The 20,422-nt window shown below is 36.8% G+C and overlaps 1 protein-coding gene across 4 annotated transcripts in view; it reads left to right on the forward strand.

Annotated features, from left to right (window-relative positions):
• Nucleotides 1–20,422, forward strand: part of FRMPD4 (FERM and PDZ domain containing 4) — a 798,322-nt gene that overhangs the window by 49,773 nt on the left and 728,127 nt on the right. For all 4 annotated transcript variants that reach the window (XM_070257124.1, XM_070257121.1, XM_070257123.1 and 1 more), the window contains exon 2: nucleotides 10,612–10,734. In XM_070257124.1, coding sequence (XP_070113225.1) covers nucleotides 10,674–10,734 — 61 coding nt within the window. In that variant the 5' untranslated portion in view covers nucleotides 10,612–10,673. The remainder of the gene's footprint in view (nucleotides 1–10,611; nucleotides 10,735–20,422) is intronic.

The following is a 20,422-nucleotide window of genomic DNA, read 5'->3' on the forward strand; positions in this document are numbered from 1 at the left end:
ATAAATATACAGGAAAAAAAACCTCTAACAGATATACAGTGAGGTTCTGTTATCTTCTAGTTCTTTTTTAAAAATTTATTTTACTGAGGTCACATTAGTTTATAACATTATGTAAATTTCAGATGTACATCATTATATTTCAGCTTCTGTATAGACTGCATTGTGTTCACCACCAAAAGCTGTCACCATACATATGTGCCCTTTTACCTGTTCTGCCCTCCCCCACCCCCTCTGGTAACCACCAATCTGTTCTCCTTATCTCTGTGTTTATTTTCCATATATGAGTGAAATCATATGGTGTTTGTCTTTCTCTGTCTGGCTTATTTCACTTAGCATAATACCCTCAAGGTCCATCCATGTTGTCACAAATGACATGATTTCATCTTTTTTTATGGCTGAGTAGTATTCCGTTGTATATATATATAGCACATCTTCTTTATCCACTCATCTGTTGATGGGGACTTAGGTAGCTTCCAAGTCTTGGCTATGGTGAATAATGCTGCAATGAACATAGGAGTGCATATGTTTTATTGAATTAGTGTTTTCCTGTTCATTGAATAAATACCCAGAAGTAGAATAGCTGGATCATATGATATTTCTATTTTTAATTTTTTGAGAAATCTCCATACTGTTTTCCATAGTGGTTACACCATTTTGCATTCCCACTAGCAGTGTGTGAGGGTTCCCTTCTCTCCACATCCACTCCATTTGTTATTTCTTGTCTTTTTAATAATAGCCATTCTGACAGGTGTGAGGTGATATCTCAGTGTAGTTTTGATTTGCATTTACCTAATGATTAATGACGTTGAACATCTTTTCGTGTGCCTGTTGGCCATCTGTATATCTTCTTTGGAAAAATATCTGTTTAGATCGTCTGCCCATTTTTTGATCATGTTGTTCATTTTTTTGTTGTTGAGTTGTATGAGTTCTTTATATATTTTGGATATTAACTCCTTATCAGATATATGATTTGCAAATATTTTCTCCTAGAAAACCTGGTGGATTGGCTTTTCATTTTGTTGATAGTTTCCTTTGCTGTGCATGTAGTCCATTTGTTTATTTTTTCTTTTGTTTTCCTTGCCTGAGGAGACATGATATTCAAAAAGATACTGCCAAGACTGATGTCAAAGAGTGCACTGTCTATATTTTCTTCTAGGAGTTGTATGGTTTCAGCTCTTACATTCAAATCTTTAATCCATTTTGAGTTAATTTTTGTGTGTGGTATAAGATAATGATCTACTTTGATTCTTTTGCACACTGCTGTCCAGTTTTCCCAGCACCGTTTATTGAAGAGACTTTCCTTTCTCCATTGTATGTTCTTGGCTCCCTTGTCAAATTAGCTGTCCATAGATGTGTGGGTTAATTTCTGGGCTCTCAATTCTGTTCCATTGATCTGTGTGTCTGTTTTTCTGCCAGTACCATGCTGTCTTGATTGCTATAGCTTTGTAGTATATTTTGAAGTCAGGGACTATGATACCTCCAGCTATGTCTTTTTCCTCAGGGGTGCTTTGGCTATTTGTGGTCTTGGTTGTTCCATATAAATTTTTAGGATTCTTTGTTCTACTTCTGTGAAAAATATCCTTGGGATTCTGATTGGGATTGCATTGAATCTGTAGATTGCTTTAGGTAGTATGGGCATTTTAGCTGTGTTTATTCTTCCAATCTGTGAGCATGGAATATCTTTCCATTTCTTTATGTCTTCTTCAATTTCTTTCAATAATGGTTTGTAGTTTTCAGCATATTGGTCTTTCACCTCCTTGCTTAAATTTATTCCTAGATATTTTATTCTTTTTGTTGTGATTGTAAATGGGATTGTATTCCTCATTTCTCTTTCTGCTAGTTTGTTGTTAGTCTATAGAAATGCAACTGATTTTTGTATGTTGACTTTGTACCCTACAATTTTACTGTATTTGTTAATTACTTCTGATAGTTTTTGGTGAATTCTGTAGGGTTTTCTGTATATGTAATCATGTCGTCAGCAAATAGTCACAGTTTTGCTTCTTCCTTTCCAATTTGGATACATTTTACTTCTTTTTCCTGTCTAAATGCTCTAGCTGGGACTTCTAATACTGTTTTGAATAGGAGTGGTGAGAGTGGGCACCCTTGTCTTGTTCCTGTTCTCAGAGGGATGACTTTCAGTTTTTCACTGTTGAGTATGATGTTGGCTGTGGGTTTGTTATATATGGCCTTTATTATGTTGAGGTACTTTCCTTCTATTCTCATTTTATTGAGCGTTTTTATCATATCCCTGCATCCCTGGAATAAATCCCAATGATTGTGGTGTATGATCCTTTTCATGTATTCTTGTATTCAATTTGTTAATATTTTGTTGAAGTTTTTACATCCGTGTTCATCAGTATTATTGTCCCGTAATTTTCCTTTTTTGAGTTGTCCTTGTCTTGTTTTAGTATCAGGTAATGTTGACCTTGTAAAACGGGTTGGGAAGTATCCTCTCCTCTTCAGTTTTTTGGAAAAGTTTAAGAAGGATAGGTATTAAATCTTTTTGAATGTCTGGTAGAATTCACCAGAGAAACTAGTCCTGGACTTTTGTTTTGGGGAGGTTTTTGATTACTGTTTCAATCTCTTTACTTGTGATTGATCTATTCAGATTCTGTTTCTTCTTGATTCAGTTTTGGGAGGTTGTATGAGTCTAAGCATTTATCCATTTCTTATAAGTTATCCAATTTGTTGGCATATAGCTTCTCATAGTATTCTCTTATAATCCTTTTATTTCTGTGATATCTGTTGTAATTTCTCTTCTTGCACTTCTCTTTTTATTTATTTGAGCCTTCTTTCTTTTTTTCTTAGTGAATGTGGCTAAGGGTTTGTCAATTTTGTTTATCTTCTCAAAAAACCAGCTCTTAGTTTCATTGATCTTTTCTATTGTCATATTAGTCTCTATTTCATTTATTTACACTCTGATTTTTATTATTTCCTTCATTCTATTGACTTTGGGCTTTGTTCTTTTTATAGTTCTTTTAGGTATTGTATTAGATTGTTTATTTGAGATTTTTCTTGTTTCTTAAGGTAGACCAGTATTACTATGTACTTCCCTCTTAGTATTGTTTTTGCTGCATCCCATAAGTTTTGATACGTTGTGTTTCATTCCCATTTATCTCCAGGTATTTTTTGATTTCTCCATTGATTTCTTCATTGATCCAATAGTTGTTCAGTAGCATGTTGTTTAGTCTCCATGTATTTGTGACTTTTCCAGCTTTCTTCTTGTAGCTGATTTCTAGTTTCATACCATTATGTTCAGAAAAGATGTGTGATATGATTTCGATCTTCTTAAATTTATTAAGGGTTGTTTTATTTCCCTGCACATGGTCTATCTTTGCAAATGTTCCATGTGCACTTCAGAAGAATGTGTATTCTGCTGCTTTTGGATGGAATGTTCTATATGTATCTATTAAGTCCATCTGGTCTGTTTTTTCATTTAGGGACAATATTTCATCGTTAACTTTCTGTCTAGGTGTTCTATCTAGTGATGTAAGTGGTGTGGTAAGGTCCCTTACTATTATTGTGTTGCTGTCAATTTCTCCCTTTAGGTCTGTGAATAGTTGCTATGTATACTTTGGTGCTCCTATGTTAAGTGTGTATATATATTAATAAGTGTTATGTTTTCTTAGTGGAATGTCCTTCTTATCATTATATAATGTCCATCTTTGTCTCTTGTTATCTTTTTTGGCTTGAAGTCTATTTTGTCTGATATAAGTATGGTTACACCCACTTTTTTTTGGTTGCCATTTGCTCAGAGTATCATCTTCCATACCTTCACTCTGAGCCTATGTTTATCTTCAGAACTGGGATGGGTCTCCTGGAGGCAGCATATTGTTGGATCTTGTTTTTCAATCCATCCAGCCACTCTGAGTCTTTTGATTGGTAAATTCAATCCATTTACATTTAGAGTGATTATTGATATATGAGGGCTTAATACTGCCATTTTATCTTTTGTTTTCTGGTTGTTCTATCTTTCCATTGTTTCTTTTTCCTTGTATTTCTGTCTGCCATTTCAGTTTGCTGTTTTTTTGTGATGGTTTTCTCAGTTGCCTCTTTGTTTATGTTTTGTGACTCTGCTCTGATTCTTTGTTTAGTGGTTACCCTGAGGTTTGTATAAAAGATCGCATAGATGAGATAGTCCTTTTTCTGTTGCTAGCATCTTATCTTCATTATCCTATGCAGGTTCTGTCTTTTTCTTTTTCCCCTTTATGTTTTTGTTGTCACAAATTATCCTTTTTTGTGTTATGAGTTTGTTACCCAGTTGAAGTTGTTGTAGTTATTTTTGATGCTTTCTTCCCTTTAGGCTTTACATTGTAATTGTTTACTAACCTGTTCTGATATACAGTTGCAATTTTCTGCTTCTGTCTCTCACCTTGCTCAAAGCTTTGTAAATCTTTGCCCTTTTGTTTTGGGTATGAGGGCTCCTTTCAGCATTTCTTGTAAGGCAGATCTAGTGGTGATGGACTCCCTCAGCTTTTGTTTGTCTAGGAAAGCTATTATTTCTCCTTCATATCAGAAGGATAACTTTGCCGGATAGGGTATTCATGGCTGGTAGTTGTTGTCTAACTTCTTAATTCTTTATCACCAGGAAGTTAATGAAATCCCTTCATCTAGTATGACTAACGTCCTTATTTTGATCCAGTGACAAAACTTCCCTCCTCATTGGATATTATCTGAAAATAAGAGTCCAGCCTATTGGGCTGAAAAGTGGATGATGGATGAGGAGGAGGTTGGGATATTCCCATTTAGCCATTTCATGCCATTTGAGCCACACAATCATTCTTTCTATTTAGGAATTACTTGTGTGTCAGTAGGAGGAAGCACCAGGCTTCATTAGTAAAGTGGGCCACACTCCACTTTCTCAGAGTCTATGGTGGGAACACACTTTATATGATTTCCACCTTTTCAAATTTATTGTGACTTGTTTTGTGGCCCAGTCTATACTCTATCCTGTAGGATGTTTCATCTGTACTTTAAAAGAATGCTTACTGTGAAAACTCTTATAGAAGAAAAGAAGTTGATTCTGACTATAAAGTATCCTGTGAAATGTACTTGGAATCAGTTTATGATACTCTTGTGTAAATGAGGCTTCTTCCTATTCTCCTAAGGTAAATTTACAAGAAGATACATATTTATGGTGCACGTTATTAAGAAAGCAAATATTATACTTGCAGAAATCCTTTAAAATGTAGCTGTCAAAATAATTTATTTTTTCCTATCCCTGGTTCTAATAAACAGTTGAAGGTGTGAAAATATTATTTCTTTCCTCACCATGCTCTTCAACACTTGTGTACATAATATAGGCTTATTAAGGCCATTCCTATACTTGAACTGAACTATTTGACATTTATTTAATTAAAAAATTATTCATTTGCTGCACATGGGAAGAACCTCGCTTTCAGACAAGGACAAAATTATCAAGGATATCAATTTTTATTCTCTGCAATATGAAGTTGATAATAGCTAAAAGCAGGAAGCACAAACCAGCAAAGCACAGCATTATGCAGTGTTTTGAGGTTTTGTCATGCAGTGTTAAAAAAGAATTTCAGGTTTTCACGTGATGAAATTTTGAAAAATATATTTACTTCTGTTCTTTCAAACTTGGAATTGATCATTTTGAGACAGATTCTTGAGATGAGGTGGACATTTTCTAAAGTAGTTAAAAAAAATAAAAACCATATTAGAATCGTAGATTTCCTCCATTTTGTGTAAAGTGAGGAAGGCCTCTTTCTAAGACTTTGAGTTTCTGCCTTTTCATGTTTTAGAAGCTAAGTAGTTAAGATTGCTTTGTTATTCAGTTTATCACTATTTTAGAAATAATTATGAGGTTCAAGGTCACAGGGGAATTACTGAAATTGCTTTTTCCACGTATTTTAAGAGTTTTGCTTTTGGGGTTATCTTTTCTACCACCCTGCCTCCGTCCCTTGTTACATTAAGTGGTTTCCCATAGAGTGTAGACGAGCTGCTGCTGCCACTTCAAATGAAAAGCTTTCTGTTTCCTGATGTTTTCACTTTGCCTATGTCCTTCTCCTTCTTTGGGGACATATTCATATTGTGAGGTATGCTTTTCCTGGTCTTTATACTTAAGCATTTGGACTGTCACAACTTTGCTTAACTTCTGCCTTTGTGTTGCAAACTTCCAAGAATTATTGTTGACTTCAATGAGTCAAATTAGCAATTAAATGCAGCAAGGATACTCTCAGGACAATATAAAATTAAGAACACATTTGCCAGACCACTTGAAATCTACAATAGGCATATATTTTGGAAAGAATAGTTTCTCAATTTGTTTTCTCTTTAAGAATGGGTTGCTGTGTTTCTTGGCTGTCTATTTTATTCTAAGGAAACATTACATGTGGTTACTATCTCTCAAGTTAATCAACTTTCTGAGATTGAGGTGTAAGGAGAAGAACTTGGTTGAGGCTTTTCTGAAGGTCAGCTTCCAGTGTATATCTAGACTGTGTGGTTGAAGCCACCCCATGACTCAGGTGGCATTGACAATCCTGATTCTTCCATTACCAAGCGGTATATTTATGCCAGAGAATGTCTCCTGATTATCATCAAGGGTCCCTCTGCTCAGATACACTTGGTTTTTCCAGGAAAGGGAGTTGGCAACTTAGAGCCAGTTGGCACCTGACTAGCTATTAGTAATGTGTTCTTCTGTCTCTGGGTGTCAGCTCCCCAAGGGTTCTGCGCCAATCACACTTTAATGATATTTAAAAGAGATTAATTGTCTTGGAGAGAATGTTTCTGCCTTGGAAGCATCTTATGAGGTTCTTGAAACCTGATTTTAAATGAACCTATGAAAGAGATAAAAGTTTTATAAGTCAGTTGGATTTTTCCTAAACCAAGTTAGGAATAGATTATCCCTTCGTTGCTTCAGGTGAGGTGGGAGGAGCTTTAAAGGTTTTCTATAAAGCTCAAATTCCTGGTTATCCTCAGAGATGAAGATTGATTAATCTTCATTTACTACTGATTGTTCTTTTACTGAAGAGTTTACAAGGTTCTCTGTTCACTAAGAGTAGAATCAACCTGGAGATTTTCTTTTTAGTCGAAGACTCTTGAATTCAATTGAAATTTTTCCCAAAGTATTTAATTTTTTTAATAAAGAAGAAGTTAAATCTCTGCTGTGGAACTCTTAAGCAACTTCAAGGCATTTAATGATTTTATTTCTTTATATTAATTGTGAATATATTTGGTACAAAAGTGATCAAGAGCCAAAAGCTCCGATAGGAGGTTGACACTGAGATCTGAGACAAGTGATATCTGATGAAAAGGAGATAGATAGCTGAAGAGGTATTATTAGGATTGTTAAAAGATAAACTGAGGCATATTAAAATTTTTAAGAGTTTATTTGAGCAAAAGTTTATTTGAATCAGGCAGTGCCAAACCAGAAGTGGTTAGGAACACTCCACCAACAGGAGCTTGGGGAAATATTTTGGAGAGAAATGGCAGAAGGATAGCGCTAAGCCTAGTTGGCTGTTTGTGATTGGTTGTCCTTCGTGTTTTGGTTTCATAACCTTGAGATATTTACAAGCTTAGATTTTGGTTTGCTTACTCATTAGAGCCGCCTCAGTCTAATAGCCTCCTTGTTTAACTTAATAGGATCTTATATTTAAATCTCTCACAAAATAGTCATTTATTGGGTTGATTTCTTATGTCAGCTAATTATACTGTGTGGATTTCTCCATGACTGAAGCAGTGATGATGTCCCGTCCCAGGCCTATGGGGGTTTTTGCCTTGAATGTTAGAATCAATATTACTTTGGGTTTGATAATTCCTGTTTATCTTATAAAATTTTTAAAAATCACAAACATGAAAATAAGAAATAAAGGTCTTTTAGCTTTATTTTTAGTCTGGGGTCAGTAGCTATACACCAGACCAGAATTTATCTTTCATTAATTCATTCATTTATTCAATTTACTGTTTGCACAATATTATAGGAATAGAAACTTGAAATGTGTACAATCCTTCCTGGGGTTTGCTATGGAGATAAAACTTATAACAACTAAAATGAGTAGAAAGTGCTTAATACTCTCAATGCCCATCTCCAAGTTGGTGAAGTCCCGTGGAAGTTCTGAGGCAGGAGAGAACCTTCGTACTAGGGTAAGGGTTGGTCAGATAGGGTAGGGGAAGAGTTTTGAGGACAGTCTCAGTGTTGCATTGGCATTGCAGATGGACCTTATAGAGTAGGTAGGATCTTGAAAAGAGGGTTTTAGGTGAGGAAAGTATTAGAGGGAGGAGACAGCATGCGAGAAAGATTTTTGATCATCTGTGGGGCTCATATGGGGACCAAGGGGGTACTTAGACTAGTGTAAAGGTGTCAAAAAAGGAAGTCCTAGCAATTAAGGTTTGCATGTAGGTTAGGTGGACATCAGAGAAATTTTGGATGCCAGGCTCAAGATTTATTGTACAGCTGTAAACTTTTGAATTTCTATTTATGAGTAGTGTGTTGGACCTGAGAATGCACCTCTCAGACCTCCTACATAGGGAGCAGTTGTCCCAGGGCCCCAGCTTTTGTACTCTGGAATCCGTTGTGGATCTTGCCTCCCATGGGCTGCTCCCCAACAATGACTGGGTGGAATGGGGATACTAAGGCATACTGTTCCAGGAGACAGACACTTTGTGATTTGGGCTCAAGAACTCCCAGACAGCTTTGCTGAACCTTCCTTAGACAGTAAAGGGGTCTAGGATGCTTCCACCCAAATGAAGGTGGATCTGTCAGCTCTCTTAACCTTGCCTGGCTCCATCCATATTTCCTTTCGCACAGGCATTTCTGCTAATAAAATCCTTGTACGTTTAATCTCATCTTGACTTCTGCATCTTAGAGGAAGGACCAGGAATAACTCACGGTGTTTAGAGGTAGTAACCTGGTTGGAGGTGTATGTCTGCAGAAATTGTCATGAAGATGTGTTTGTATGGCAAGCACACTGCTTTTATTTAGGTTGTGTGGATATTTGAGGAGATTTTGGTGGAACTAGTGGATATTGCGAAGGTCTGTAGCACCCTCTAGACTACCCTGGGTGTCGGTAGTGGGGAGTCACTTAAAGTTTTTGACTTATTACAATAATGATGACACAGATTATTTCATAGTTCACTCATAAGCTATGACTGAAGTCATATATATTGTGTATGACTAAAGAAAACATTATTTCAACTCTAGTTAATTCAATGTGAACTAAAAGTAATGAGTAATAATAATTTCTGCCTCTAGTTCAGTGCTTCTGACTTAGAAAGAACTGATATCGTGTTTGACAAAGACAGCTTAGAAATTCTTTTCTCAGTTATTTTTTTCCTCTCAGTATCCTTTTAATACATTTTATCAGGAATTTGGCATGGCCATACAATTTCTTAATTTACAGTGCTCCTACTTTGTATAATTTGTGAAAGAACTCTTATGACAGCCAGAAATTACTTTGACTCAATTTAATACTAATAAAGACATATATTAAAGCATCTGCCTTGTTCGCCTCTTACTTAGCTTTGTGTTACGCTTTGTCTTGCATTGAAATAATTCTATGTTTAGGACCATGCTCTTGGTTGCCTTGGATATCATGGTACTGTCACAACTTTAGGCTGTGAGTTTGCTGCAGGTGCTAATGGGAGGAGACAATAGGCTGCCAGGCAGAGACAGAGGAAGGGAAAACTGGTTTCCTACACATGCTGTGGCCTTGGCAAGTCACACATGTTGCATGACTATGTGAAAATAACTTCTACCGGGAATATGTGCCATAAATAAACAAAGACTGCTCAGAAAGTTAACAAGAGTGAAGGAATGAGGGAGGAAGCAGGAAGGAGCCTGGGTGCAGACTGAGGGCACTTGAAGGACATTGCGTTGGCAGTGCTGAAAGGGTGATCAGACACACCAGAGGGGAAAAAGATAGAGGAGGCCACTTAGGAGGTGCCAGAGCCCACGAGCGTAAGCCACGACTTGGAAAAGGGTAAGTAGAAAAGATGAGGAAAATGGCCAGTAGTTTGGATTTGCATGCACAATTGGAGAATAGATTTTGGTATCCTTTAGGGAAAGGTGTGCTTCCTCCTGAGTGACTGACGGGTTAGTCAGCAAACGCAAACGCAGTCAGGCCTCTTGTCTTTATATGCACAAATAAAACAGCCTCCTCTGTCATTCTTTTGTTGTTCTGGGAACATCCTAGAGAGCTGATGCCTCCTTTATCCATGAAGACTTCACCCATCTGCTAATCCCCTAAGAACAAAGATGCATTCCAGCATTGAAAGGAGTTTAGTGGACACTTTCCATTGACCTTATTGCTCTTTGATTTTATTGGCATTCTTGACTCCTGTTTATAGTAAAATGGGTTTCCCTCTATAGTAAAATGGGTTTTTCTCGAGTAAACGTTTTTTCTCGTGCAGAAAAATGTGAAAGAAGCCTTATAATTCATTGTTATCATAGTTTAATCATATTTAAATCATTTAATCATTATTTAAATTGAGGATGGTAGAGGTAGAAAAGTTAGAAGAACGTCCTTTTGTGACATTCCCAGGAGAATTCTTGCAGTGAGTAAAACTGAGTGAATTATGCTGTTCTTTAAAAATGCATAACACATTTTGTGCAAAGAAGGTAGTCAAAACCAGATATCATTTACCTTATAGGAGGATGGAAGAGAGACCAAGAGAACAAATGAGTGACTTAATAACCTCACTTTACCCAGAGAATGGAAAATAAAATGCAAGATTCCAAACCCTGCCGTTTCATTTCATCTATGAAAAATACAGGTGAGTGCTTATGTTCATTTTGAAAGTTGACCTAGTGGCTATGGAAACAGAAAGTGGCCAAGACAGCCGTGCCGATCTAACTTGAGGATTGTTTTAGTTTTCTTGCAAATATAAATAGGATGGTATTGTTTTCTTATTCATGAATTTAAAAATGTGTGACTTGATTTTTTTTTCTCTTGACAACAAAGAAGAATGGCTGGGGTGTGGAGAGGTGGGCCCAGGCTGCCAGGCCAGTCTGGATTTTGCCAACAATAAATGACTAATGCCTCCTGTATTTGAACACTTCTGGGAGTTTCTTCCCAGTCCTTGCACCTTCCCAGCCACCCACAGTGAACCTCTGGCCATCTGAAGGTTGCCTAGACTGGACACTGTATTAAACCACCTTAGCAAGCTATGATGTTCCCGCCCTCATGGTAAGTGGCATTGGGAACAAACTGTTTGCTGCATTATTCTGGAGGATGGGACACTGACAGTGTCCAAATTTGTGTGCTGGGGAGGGATGGGGCTACACCCCTAATCAGAGGTGACCAGTAAGCCCCTCTGGCTCTCTCTTACTACTCCACAAGCCTCTGGTAGAGAGTAGATGGGAGCTATGTATCCCAGCAATCGTCTCCTCTAACCTGCCACGTCTTCCCTTTCTCCTCTAGGCTTCTAGGCTGCCACACTTGTCTGGTCTTCCTCCCACCCTGCTCCTCTACTCACTGCTCCTTCTCTACCTCATTGCTGCTTTTCCCTGTACCAGAGTGCCAGAGGCTGAACTCTCCCAGGTGTCTGGGCTGAGTCACTCACTCTCAGGACTCAGGATTTTGAATTTTATGTGTATATGTGTGTGTGTGTATATTAATATTCAAAGCCATGTATATATAAACATAAACACATACATGTATTATTTAAATTCATGCATGTATGTATACATGTATATGAATGCATATATGTTTTTCCCTTTATAATTGTTTTCAATTTATTGCCCTTGGTCCATCCATATTATCATAAATAGCAAGATTTTTTCTTTTTATGGCTTAATAATATTCCATTGTATATGTATACCACATCCTCTTTATCCGTTCATCCATCAATGTATGCTTAGGTTGTTTCCATATCTTGGCTATTGTAAATAATGCTGTAATGACCATGGGGATGCAGATATCTTTTCAAGTTAGTGTTTCCATTTTCTTTGGATAAATACTCAGAAATGGAATTACTGGATCATATGGTAGTTCTATTTTTAGTTTTTTGAGGACCCTGCACACTGTTTTCCATAGTGGCTGCACCAATTTACATTTCTACCAGCAATGTACAAGGGTTACCATTTCTTCGTATTATCTCCAACACTTGTAATTTCTTGTCTTTTTGATTATAGCCATTCTAACAGGTGTGAGGTGATACCTCTTTGTGGTTTTGATTTGCATTTCCCTGATGATTGATGATGTTGAGCATCTTTTCATGTACCTATTGGCTATCTGTATGTTGTCTTTGGAAAAATGTCTATTCAGATCTTCTGCCTATGTTTTAATCAGATTGTTTGTTTTTTTGCTATTGAGTTATATGAGTTCTTTATATATTTTGGATATTAACCCCTTGTCAGATACATGATTTGCAATTATTTTCTCCCATTCAGTAGGTTGCCTTTTCATTTTGTTGGTGGTTTCCTTTGCTGTGTAGAAGTTTTTAGTTTGATGTAGTCCTGCTTTTTTATTTTTGTTTTTGGTCTTTGATTCAAAAAATCATCGCCGAGACCTATGTCAAGGAGATTACCACCTGTGTTTTCTTCTAGAAGTTTCATGGTTTCAGGTCTTACGTTCAAGTCTTTAATCCATTTTAAGTTAATTTTTGTGTATGGTGTAAGATAGTGGTCGAGTTTCCTTCTTCTGCATGTTGCTGTCCAGTTTTCCCAACATAATTTATTGAAGAGACACTGTATATTCTTGTCTCCTTTGTCATAAACTACTTGACCCCATATGCGTAGGTTTATTTTTGGGCTCTCTGTTTTGTTCCATTGATCTCTGTTTTTATGCCAATGCCATACTGTTTTGATTACTATAGCTTTGCAATATAGTTTGAAATCAGAAAGTATAATGCCTCCAGCTTTGTTCCTCTTTCTCAAGATTGCTTTTGCTTTTTGGGGTCTTTTGTGGTTCCATACAAATTTTAGGATTTTTTTTACTTCTGTGAAAAATGCCATTTGAATTTTGATAGAGATTTCATTGAATCTGTATATTGCTTTGAGTAGTATGGACATTTTAACAATATTAATTCTTCCAATCCATGAGCATGGACTATCTTTCCATTTATTTGTCTTCTTCAGTTTCTTTCATTAATGTCTTGTAGTTTTCAATATTCAAGTCTTTCACCTCCTTGGTTAAATTTATTCCTAAGTATTTTATTATTTTTGATACAATTATAAATGAGATCATTTTCTTAATTTCTCTTTCTGATATTTTGTTATTAGTTTATAGAAACACAACAGATTTTTGTGTATTGTTTTTGTATTCTGCAACTTTACTGAATTTGTTTATCCTAACAGTTTTTTTAATGGAGTCTTTAGGCTTTTCTCTACAGACGTACCTCATTTTGTCATGTTTTGCTTTGTTGCAGTTCACAGGTACTGCATTTTTTTTTTTTTTTACAAGATCCTCCACCAGCAAAATGATTACAACTTGCTGAAGGCTCAGATGATGGTTGGCACTTTTTTGGCAATAAAGTATTTTTTAATTAAGGTATGTGCATTGGTTTTTTTAGACATAATGCTATTGCACATTTAATAGATTACAGTATAGTGTAAAAATAACTTCAAAAAAAATTTTTATGACAATATTATTTTTTTAAAGATTGGCTCCTGAGCTAACATCTGTTGCCAATCTTCTCTTTCTTCTTCTCCCCCTCCCCCTCCCCCTAAAGCCCCCAAGTACATAGTTGTATATTCTAGTTGTGAGTGCCTCTGGCTGTGCTATGTGGGACTCTGCCTCAGCTTGGCTTGATGAGTCGTGCCGTGTCCATGCCCAGGATCTAAACCACTGAGACCCTGGGCTGCCAAAGCAGAGCGCATGAACTTAACTACTTGGCCATGGGGCTGGCTGCTAAACATGACTTTTATATGCACTAGGAAACCAAAAAATTTGTGTGACTCACTTTATTGTGTTATTCACTTTATTGCTGTGGTCTGGAACTGAACCCGAAATATCTCCAGGGTATGCCTGTATATTATATCACGTCATCTGCAAATAGTGACAGTTTTACTTCTTCCTTTCCAATTCTTTTTCTTGCCTAATTGCTCTGGCTAGGACTTTCAGTACTATGTTGAATAAAAGTGGTGAGAGTACGCATCCTTTTCTTGTTCCTGATCTTAGAGGAAAAGCTTTCAACTTTTTACCATTGAATATGATTTTTTAAAGCACATCTATGTGAATTATATACAGCATATGAAGATGTGCTACACAGAACTAAATCTCCACAGGAAAGACAGCTATGACAGCAGCCGCAACTAATGGAGTACTCATTCTATGCTGAGAAGTGTGCTAAAGTGCATCCCCTAGATTTTCTAATTAATCCCTATAATAGGATTACATATAAGTGTGTATTTTCAGCATTTTATGAATATGAAAACTGAGGTAAAGAGAGGCTAAGACATTGGCTGAGGTTCATGTATCTAATATGACTAGTCCAGGTTTGTTTATCTCTCTCTAAATCTCCAGTGCGGATTATCTAACTGGTAAACTGAGTAATGATTGAGACATACCAGATTCTTTCACATATTTGATTTTTCTAAAGAATAGCCAGATTGTGGAGTAAGTAGAATCAAAATGCACCGATTCGTACAAGGCTTGTGCATGGGAATAACTATGATGTGACCTGGTCTTATGATGTCTTATGTCCATCAATCATTTGCTTTGGGGAGAAGGACTTCACAAAGTAGGTACAGTTTCCAGGCTGGTCGTTCAGGTAATAAAGGACTGTGAACATTGAGTTTAGACAATAGCAGGAGAAACAAGGTGGAAAAGCACAGTAGTCAGTTCTAGGGTCCTGGAAATCCACTGACGGATAATGAAGGTACAGGGTAGACAAATTCTGTGAGCTATAATTGTGGTCTCCAAACTTATTTGTTCATACATCACCTCAGCAAAGAAATGGTAAGACTGTCCATATATGCCTGTGCCTGTGTATATATATATATGTTTACAGATTATATACATATACTACTGAATTAATAAGAGATCTTAAAAGAAACTTTTAAATATGCATCAAGTTTAGTAAAATTTTGTAAAGTAGTGAATTTAGTGTTGTCTATTGGTTTTTAATATTACTGAAAAATATGGTAGTGGTTTGTTTTCGTGGTCTGGATACTTAGTTTTTTAAATATTTTGCAAATTGTGATGACTTCATGCTACCATTAGCCAATTTCTAAGGGGAAAAATATGCTCTTGTGGTGAGATTGATGGTTAACAGTAATGGATGTTAATCTATATTTAGGTAGTCTTCTTAATTTTAATTTTGTGTGGCTGATTTCTCCTTGGATCTGATTGTATAGGTATTTTTCAAACTGCATATCACAACTTACTGATGAATTATAATATTAATAATTAATATCATTTTTAATAGAAGAGAAAATGTCAGAGTACATTGTTAATAAACATTGTTTTGAAAGACTTATTTCAATTTTATATGTTTATATCTGTATATATTTACATGTATATGTATACATATCTAAATACTGAATCACGATGTGGAACACTTTTTTCAAACACTTTTGAAAGTATTGAATTAGATCATTATTGTTTTTACCCAGGTCGTGTTGCTGTTCAAGAGCTTATACTAGGGGAAGAAGAAACATAAACTCTACTGTTTTCTTTCTTTTCTCTTGTGCTTGCATTATTTGCATTACTTTCAATCCTTGATTTGTTTGCATAGAGCTTTTTGAGCCATTCATGTGTTGTGTGAGAGTTCATTTAGTTACAACTAGAGAACATAATCTGTAAATTCACTTAACAAGGCACATATCAACTGCAACAGAACAAAAGTATTGCGGATGCCCTACAGACCCTTTGGTAACTCTTTTCCCTCAGTAAATTTCCAGTAAGATACTTGGTTCATGACCTCCAGACATCCTGACTAAGAGAGAGCACCAGTGGCAATCTTTATATAACCTATTAACACAGCTTAATTTTTCTATTGTTTTAGACAAAAAATACATTTAAATAAAAGTGCTGATATTTTTATCCTGCACCCCAGTTGGTCATCTAGGGTCATACCCTGTGGAGCACATATCCTGCTTTGTAGATATTGACCCATAGGCACAATGGCCAGGGGTTGCAGCCACCTCTGCTTTCCATTTTGACCTCATCTCACACCATTATTTTGCTTATATACCTGCACTAGTCTAACCACACTGAACACACCAAACAAATTCCTGTCTCAGGACATTTGAACCTGTGGTTCTTATTATCATGATCCCTACAAGGCTGGCTCTTTGTCATCATGCAGGACTTATCCCAAAAGACACCCTCTTGAAGAGGCCTTCCCTGATCACTGTATTTTACATAACCCCCTTCTCTCTCTACACAGCCCCAGTCACTCTCTATTCCATTACTCTCTTTTATTTATTTATTTTCACAGAACTTATCACTAATGCCTCCCCCAACTCTACTTTTAGCCCCTCTATAATGGGATCTTGTCTCTAGACTTCACCCATATATCCCCAGAATGTTCTTGGGGCTGGTAAATATTTGTGGAAAGATTCAATAAATGACTCAATGTTTCTCCTGTCCCTCTGCTTCACTTGAGCTGGTCTCTTTGGATCTAGTCTTCCCATTGGTCTCTGAAACCAGCTCCTCCCATGATATCATGTGGCAGAGACACTATATTAGAAAGGATTAAGTGGTTGTCGGGTGAGCCAAATGCTGTGAGAACTCCCTGAAAAAAACACTCATGACCCAGGGGTGGGGTAGGGATGCTGATCCTGGAAATCCTGATGACTCATTTCTGGTAATAAAATTATCAGGCCACCTATGCATTTGGGAACAGAGACCTACAACTGCAGATGTATAAAGGACCTCAAATTTGTGTGTCCCATAGACAATATCTATGATCAGAAATTTGATCTCCAATTAAAGATGTTTTCTTGAGGCATAACCAGTGGAGACTGCTAAATTTTATCCCTGTAGACAAAATATTACAGTCTGACCTTGGAGTTAATCAACTGTGCCAGAACGCCCTGCCATCCTGCCTCGTATCTGACACTCAGTAGACTCTTTTTTTTTTTTTTCAAAGATTGGCACCTGAGCTAACAACTGTTGCCAATCGTCTCTTTTGTTTTTTTTTCTGCTTTTTCTCCCCAAATTCCCCCAGTACATAGTTGTATATTTTTTAGTAGTGGGTCCTTCCAGTTGTGGCATGTGGGACGCCGCCTCAGCATGGCTTGATGAGCAGTGCCATGTCCACGCCCAGGATCCGAACCAGTGAAACCCTGGCCCGCCAAAGCAGAGCACTCGAACTGAACCACTCAGCCATGGGGCCGGCCCCCAAGTAGACTTTTTTTTTTTTTAAAGATTTTATTTTTTCCTTTTTCTCCCCAAAGCCCCCCGGGTACATAGTTGTGTCTTCTTCGTTGTGGGTTCTTCTAGTTGTGGCATGTGGGACGCCCGCCTCAGCGTGGTCTGATGAGCAGTGCCATGTCCGCGCCCAGGATTCGAACTAACGAAACACTGGGCCGCCTGCTGCGGAGTGCGCGAACTTAACCACTCGGCCACGGGGCCAGCCCCCCCAAGTAGACTCTTAATAGGTATTAGTTACATGAATAAATAAATGAACATAGCCAGTCATGGAAGCTGGGTCTGGCCTGGCTATGACAATATTCAGCTGTGCAATCTAGATCAGGGTTTGGCAAACTACGGACCACAGGCCAAGTCCAGGCCACCACCAGTTTTTGTAAATAAAGTTTTACTGTAACACAGCCACTCTTATTTGTTGAAGTATTGCCTTTCACACTATAGTGGCAGAGCTGTGTAGTTGTGACAGAGACTGTAGGGCCCTCAAAGCCTAAAATATTTACTATCTGACCCTTTACAAGAAAAGTTTGCTGACCCCTAGCCTAGAGAAAAGCACTTATCTTCTTCGGGCATTGATGTTGTCATTTGTAAAATGAGTTGAGTGGACTCAGTGGTGTCCAAGATCCTTTTCAAAGCTCATATCTGAATTGCCTGGACTCTAAGACACTATGTCAATAAAGAAACGCAAAGTGATATGGAGTTAAGGTTACATTCATTATCTTCCTATAAAACGTACGATTTCAAGAAGTTATGTTCTCACTAAATGACCTAAAGATTTTACCACATATATCTTGAAGACATATCGAATATTCCAGGTTGAGTTCATTTCTGTGGTTTAATGTTTAAGGGCTTGGAGCAATAGATTCATTATGCTGTTTAGAACTTATCCCCTGCTTTCCCCAAGGGCTTTACTAATTGTAAAGTAACTCTGATAAATGGGTTTGCTTACAATGTGTAATTCTTTAAGTGTGGGTCTGGCCTATTAAGAAGTGAAAAATAATGTTAAATATGACATTAAAATCCCAGTTGAATTTCTTTTCCTTATTGTGAGGTCATTTATGAGCCAGATAAGAAAAGTATTAGTTGCTACATATTGCAGAGAAAAAATTCTGATTTGGGAGGAAAAATTTGGCTTTATTAAGTTAGAATCAATTTCATTTCTTGATTGGTTTTCTTGTTTTGGTTTAAATTATAAATGCTTAAGTAAGTAAAAGCCTCATGGATACCTTTCAAAGATCATTAGATCAGCACAAATTTTTTTCACATCATAAAGTTTGCATTGGGTATTTCTTTCCATACTTCCAGTCCTCTTCCTTAGCCACTCCTATTACAGTTGACTGCACCCTATATCAGAGGCCACAGAATGTGAACATCACCGTCAAATCGTGTGGTCAAGTGTTTCTAACAAACTGAGCAAAAAGAAGTAGAATACATTGATTTTCATGTGAGGATAAGCAATAAGTTGCAATTTACGGACTCTGTTCCTCACTCGTTAAACATTATTGAGCATTTACTATGTGGTAGTTCTGTGCCAGGAGCTGGAATATCTTAGTTTTATTATATCTTTTTTTTTAAAAAAATTATTGAGGTCATATTAGCTTATAACATTGTGTAAATTTCAGGTGTACATTATCATATATCAGTTTCTGTATAAATTGCACTGTGTTCACAGCCAATAGTCCAGTTCTTATCTGTCATTGTACATGAGTACCCCTTTAGCCTTCCCCTCACCCCCTTCTCCTCTGGTAATCAATAATCTGTTCTCCTTATCTGTGTGTTTATTTTCCACATATGAGTGAAATCATATGGTGTTTGTCTTTCTCTGTCTGGCTTATTTCACTTAGCATAATACCCTCAAGGTCCATCTATGTTGTCACAAATGGCACAATTTTGTCTTTTTTGTGCCTGAGTAGTATTCCATTGTGTATATATATCTATATATACACCACATCTTTTTTATCCATTTATCCATTGATGAACACTTGGCTTGTTTCCGTGTCTTGGTTATTGTGAATAATGCTGCAATGAACATAGGGGTGCATAAATCTCTTTGAATTGTTGATTTCATGTTCTTTGGATTTATACCCAGTAGTGGGATAGCTGGATTCTATGGTATTTCTATTTTTAATTTTTTGAGAAATCTCCGTACTGTTTTCCATAATGGCTATGTCAGTTTGCATTCCCACCAGTAGTGCATGAAGGTTCCCTTTTCTCCACATCCTTTCCAACATTTGTTATTTCTTGTCTTGTTAATTATAGCCATTCTGATGTGTGTAAGGTGAAATCTTATTGTAGTTTTGATTTGCATTTCCCTAATGATTAGTGATGTTGAACATCTTTTCCTGTGTGTGTTGCCCATGTGTATATCTTCTTTGGAAAAATATCTGTTCATATCCTCTGCCCATTTTTTGATCAGGTTGTTTGTATTTTTGTTGTTGAGTTGTATGAGTTTTTCATATATTTTGGATATTAACTCCTTATCAGATATATGATTTGCAAATATTTTCTCCCAGTTGGTGGGTTGTCTTTTCATTTGGTTCATGGTTTCCTTTGCTGTGGAGAAGCTTTTTAGTCTGATGTAGTACCATTTGTTTATTTTTTCTTTTGTTTCCCTTGCCTGAGTAGACATGGTATTCAAAAAGATACTGCTAAGACCAATGTCAAAAAGTGTACTGACTATCTTTTCTTCTAGGAGTTTCATGGTTTCAGCTCTTACATTCAACTCTTTAATCCATTTTGAGTTGATTTTTGTGCATGGTGTAAGATAATGGTCTACTTTCATTCTTTTGCATGTGGCTGTCCAGTTTTCCCAGCACAATTTATTGAAGAGACTCTCCTTTCTCCATTGTATGTTCTTGGCTCCTTTGTCAAAGATTAGCTGTCCATAGATGTGTGGGTTAATTTCTGGACTCTCAGTTCTGTTGCATTGCTCTGTGTGTCTGTTTTTCTGCTAGTGCCGTGCTGTTTTGATTCCTATAGCTTTGTAGTACATTTTGAAGTCAGGGATTGTGATGCTCCAGCTTTGTTCTTTTTTCTCAGGATTGCTTTGGCTATTCAGGGTCTTTTGTTGTTCCTTATGTTATCTTTTATAGATTGTAAGTTTATAGAAATTTAGAGGTTTCACACCATGATCCCACTTGATTTTC

This window comes from Equus caballus, chromosome X (assembly GCF_041296265.1).
Source record: "Equus caballus isolate H_3958 breed thoroughbred chromosome X, TB-T2T, whole genome shotgun sequence".
In the NCBI taxonomy this organism is placed as follows: Eukaryota; Metazoa; Chordata; class Mammalia; order Perissodactyla; family Equidae; genus Equus; species Equus caballus.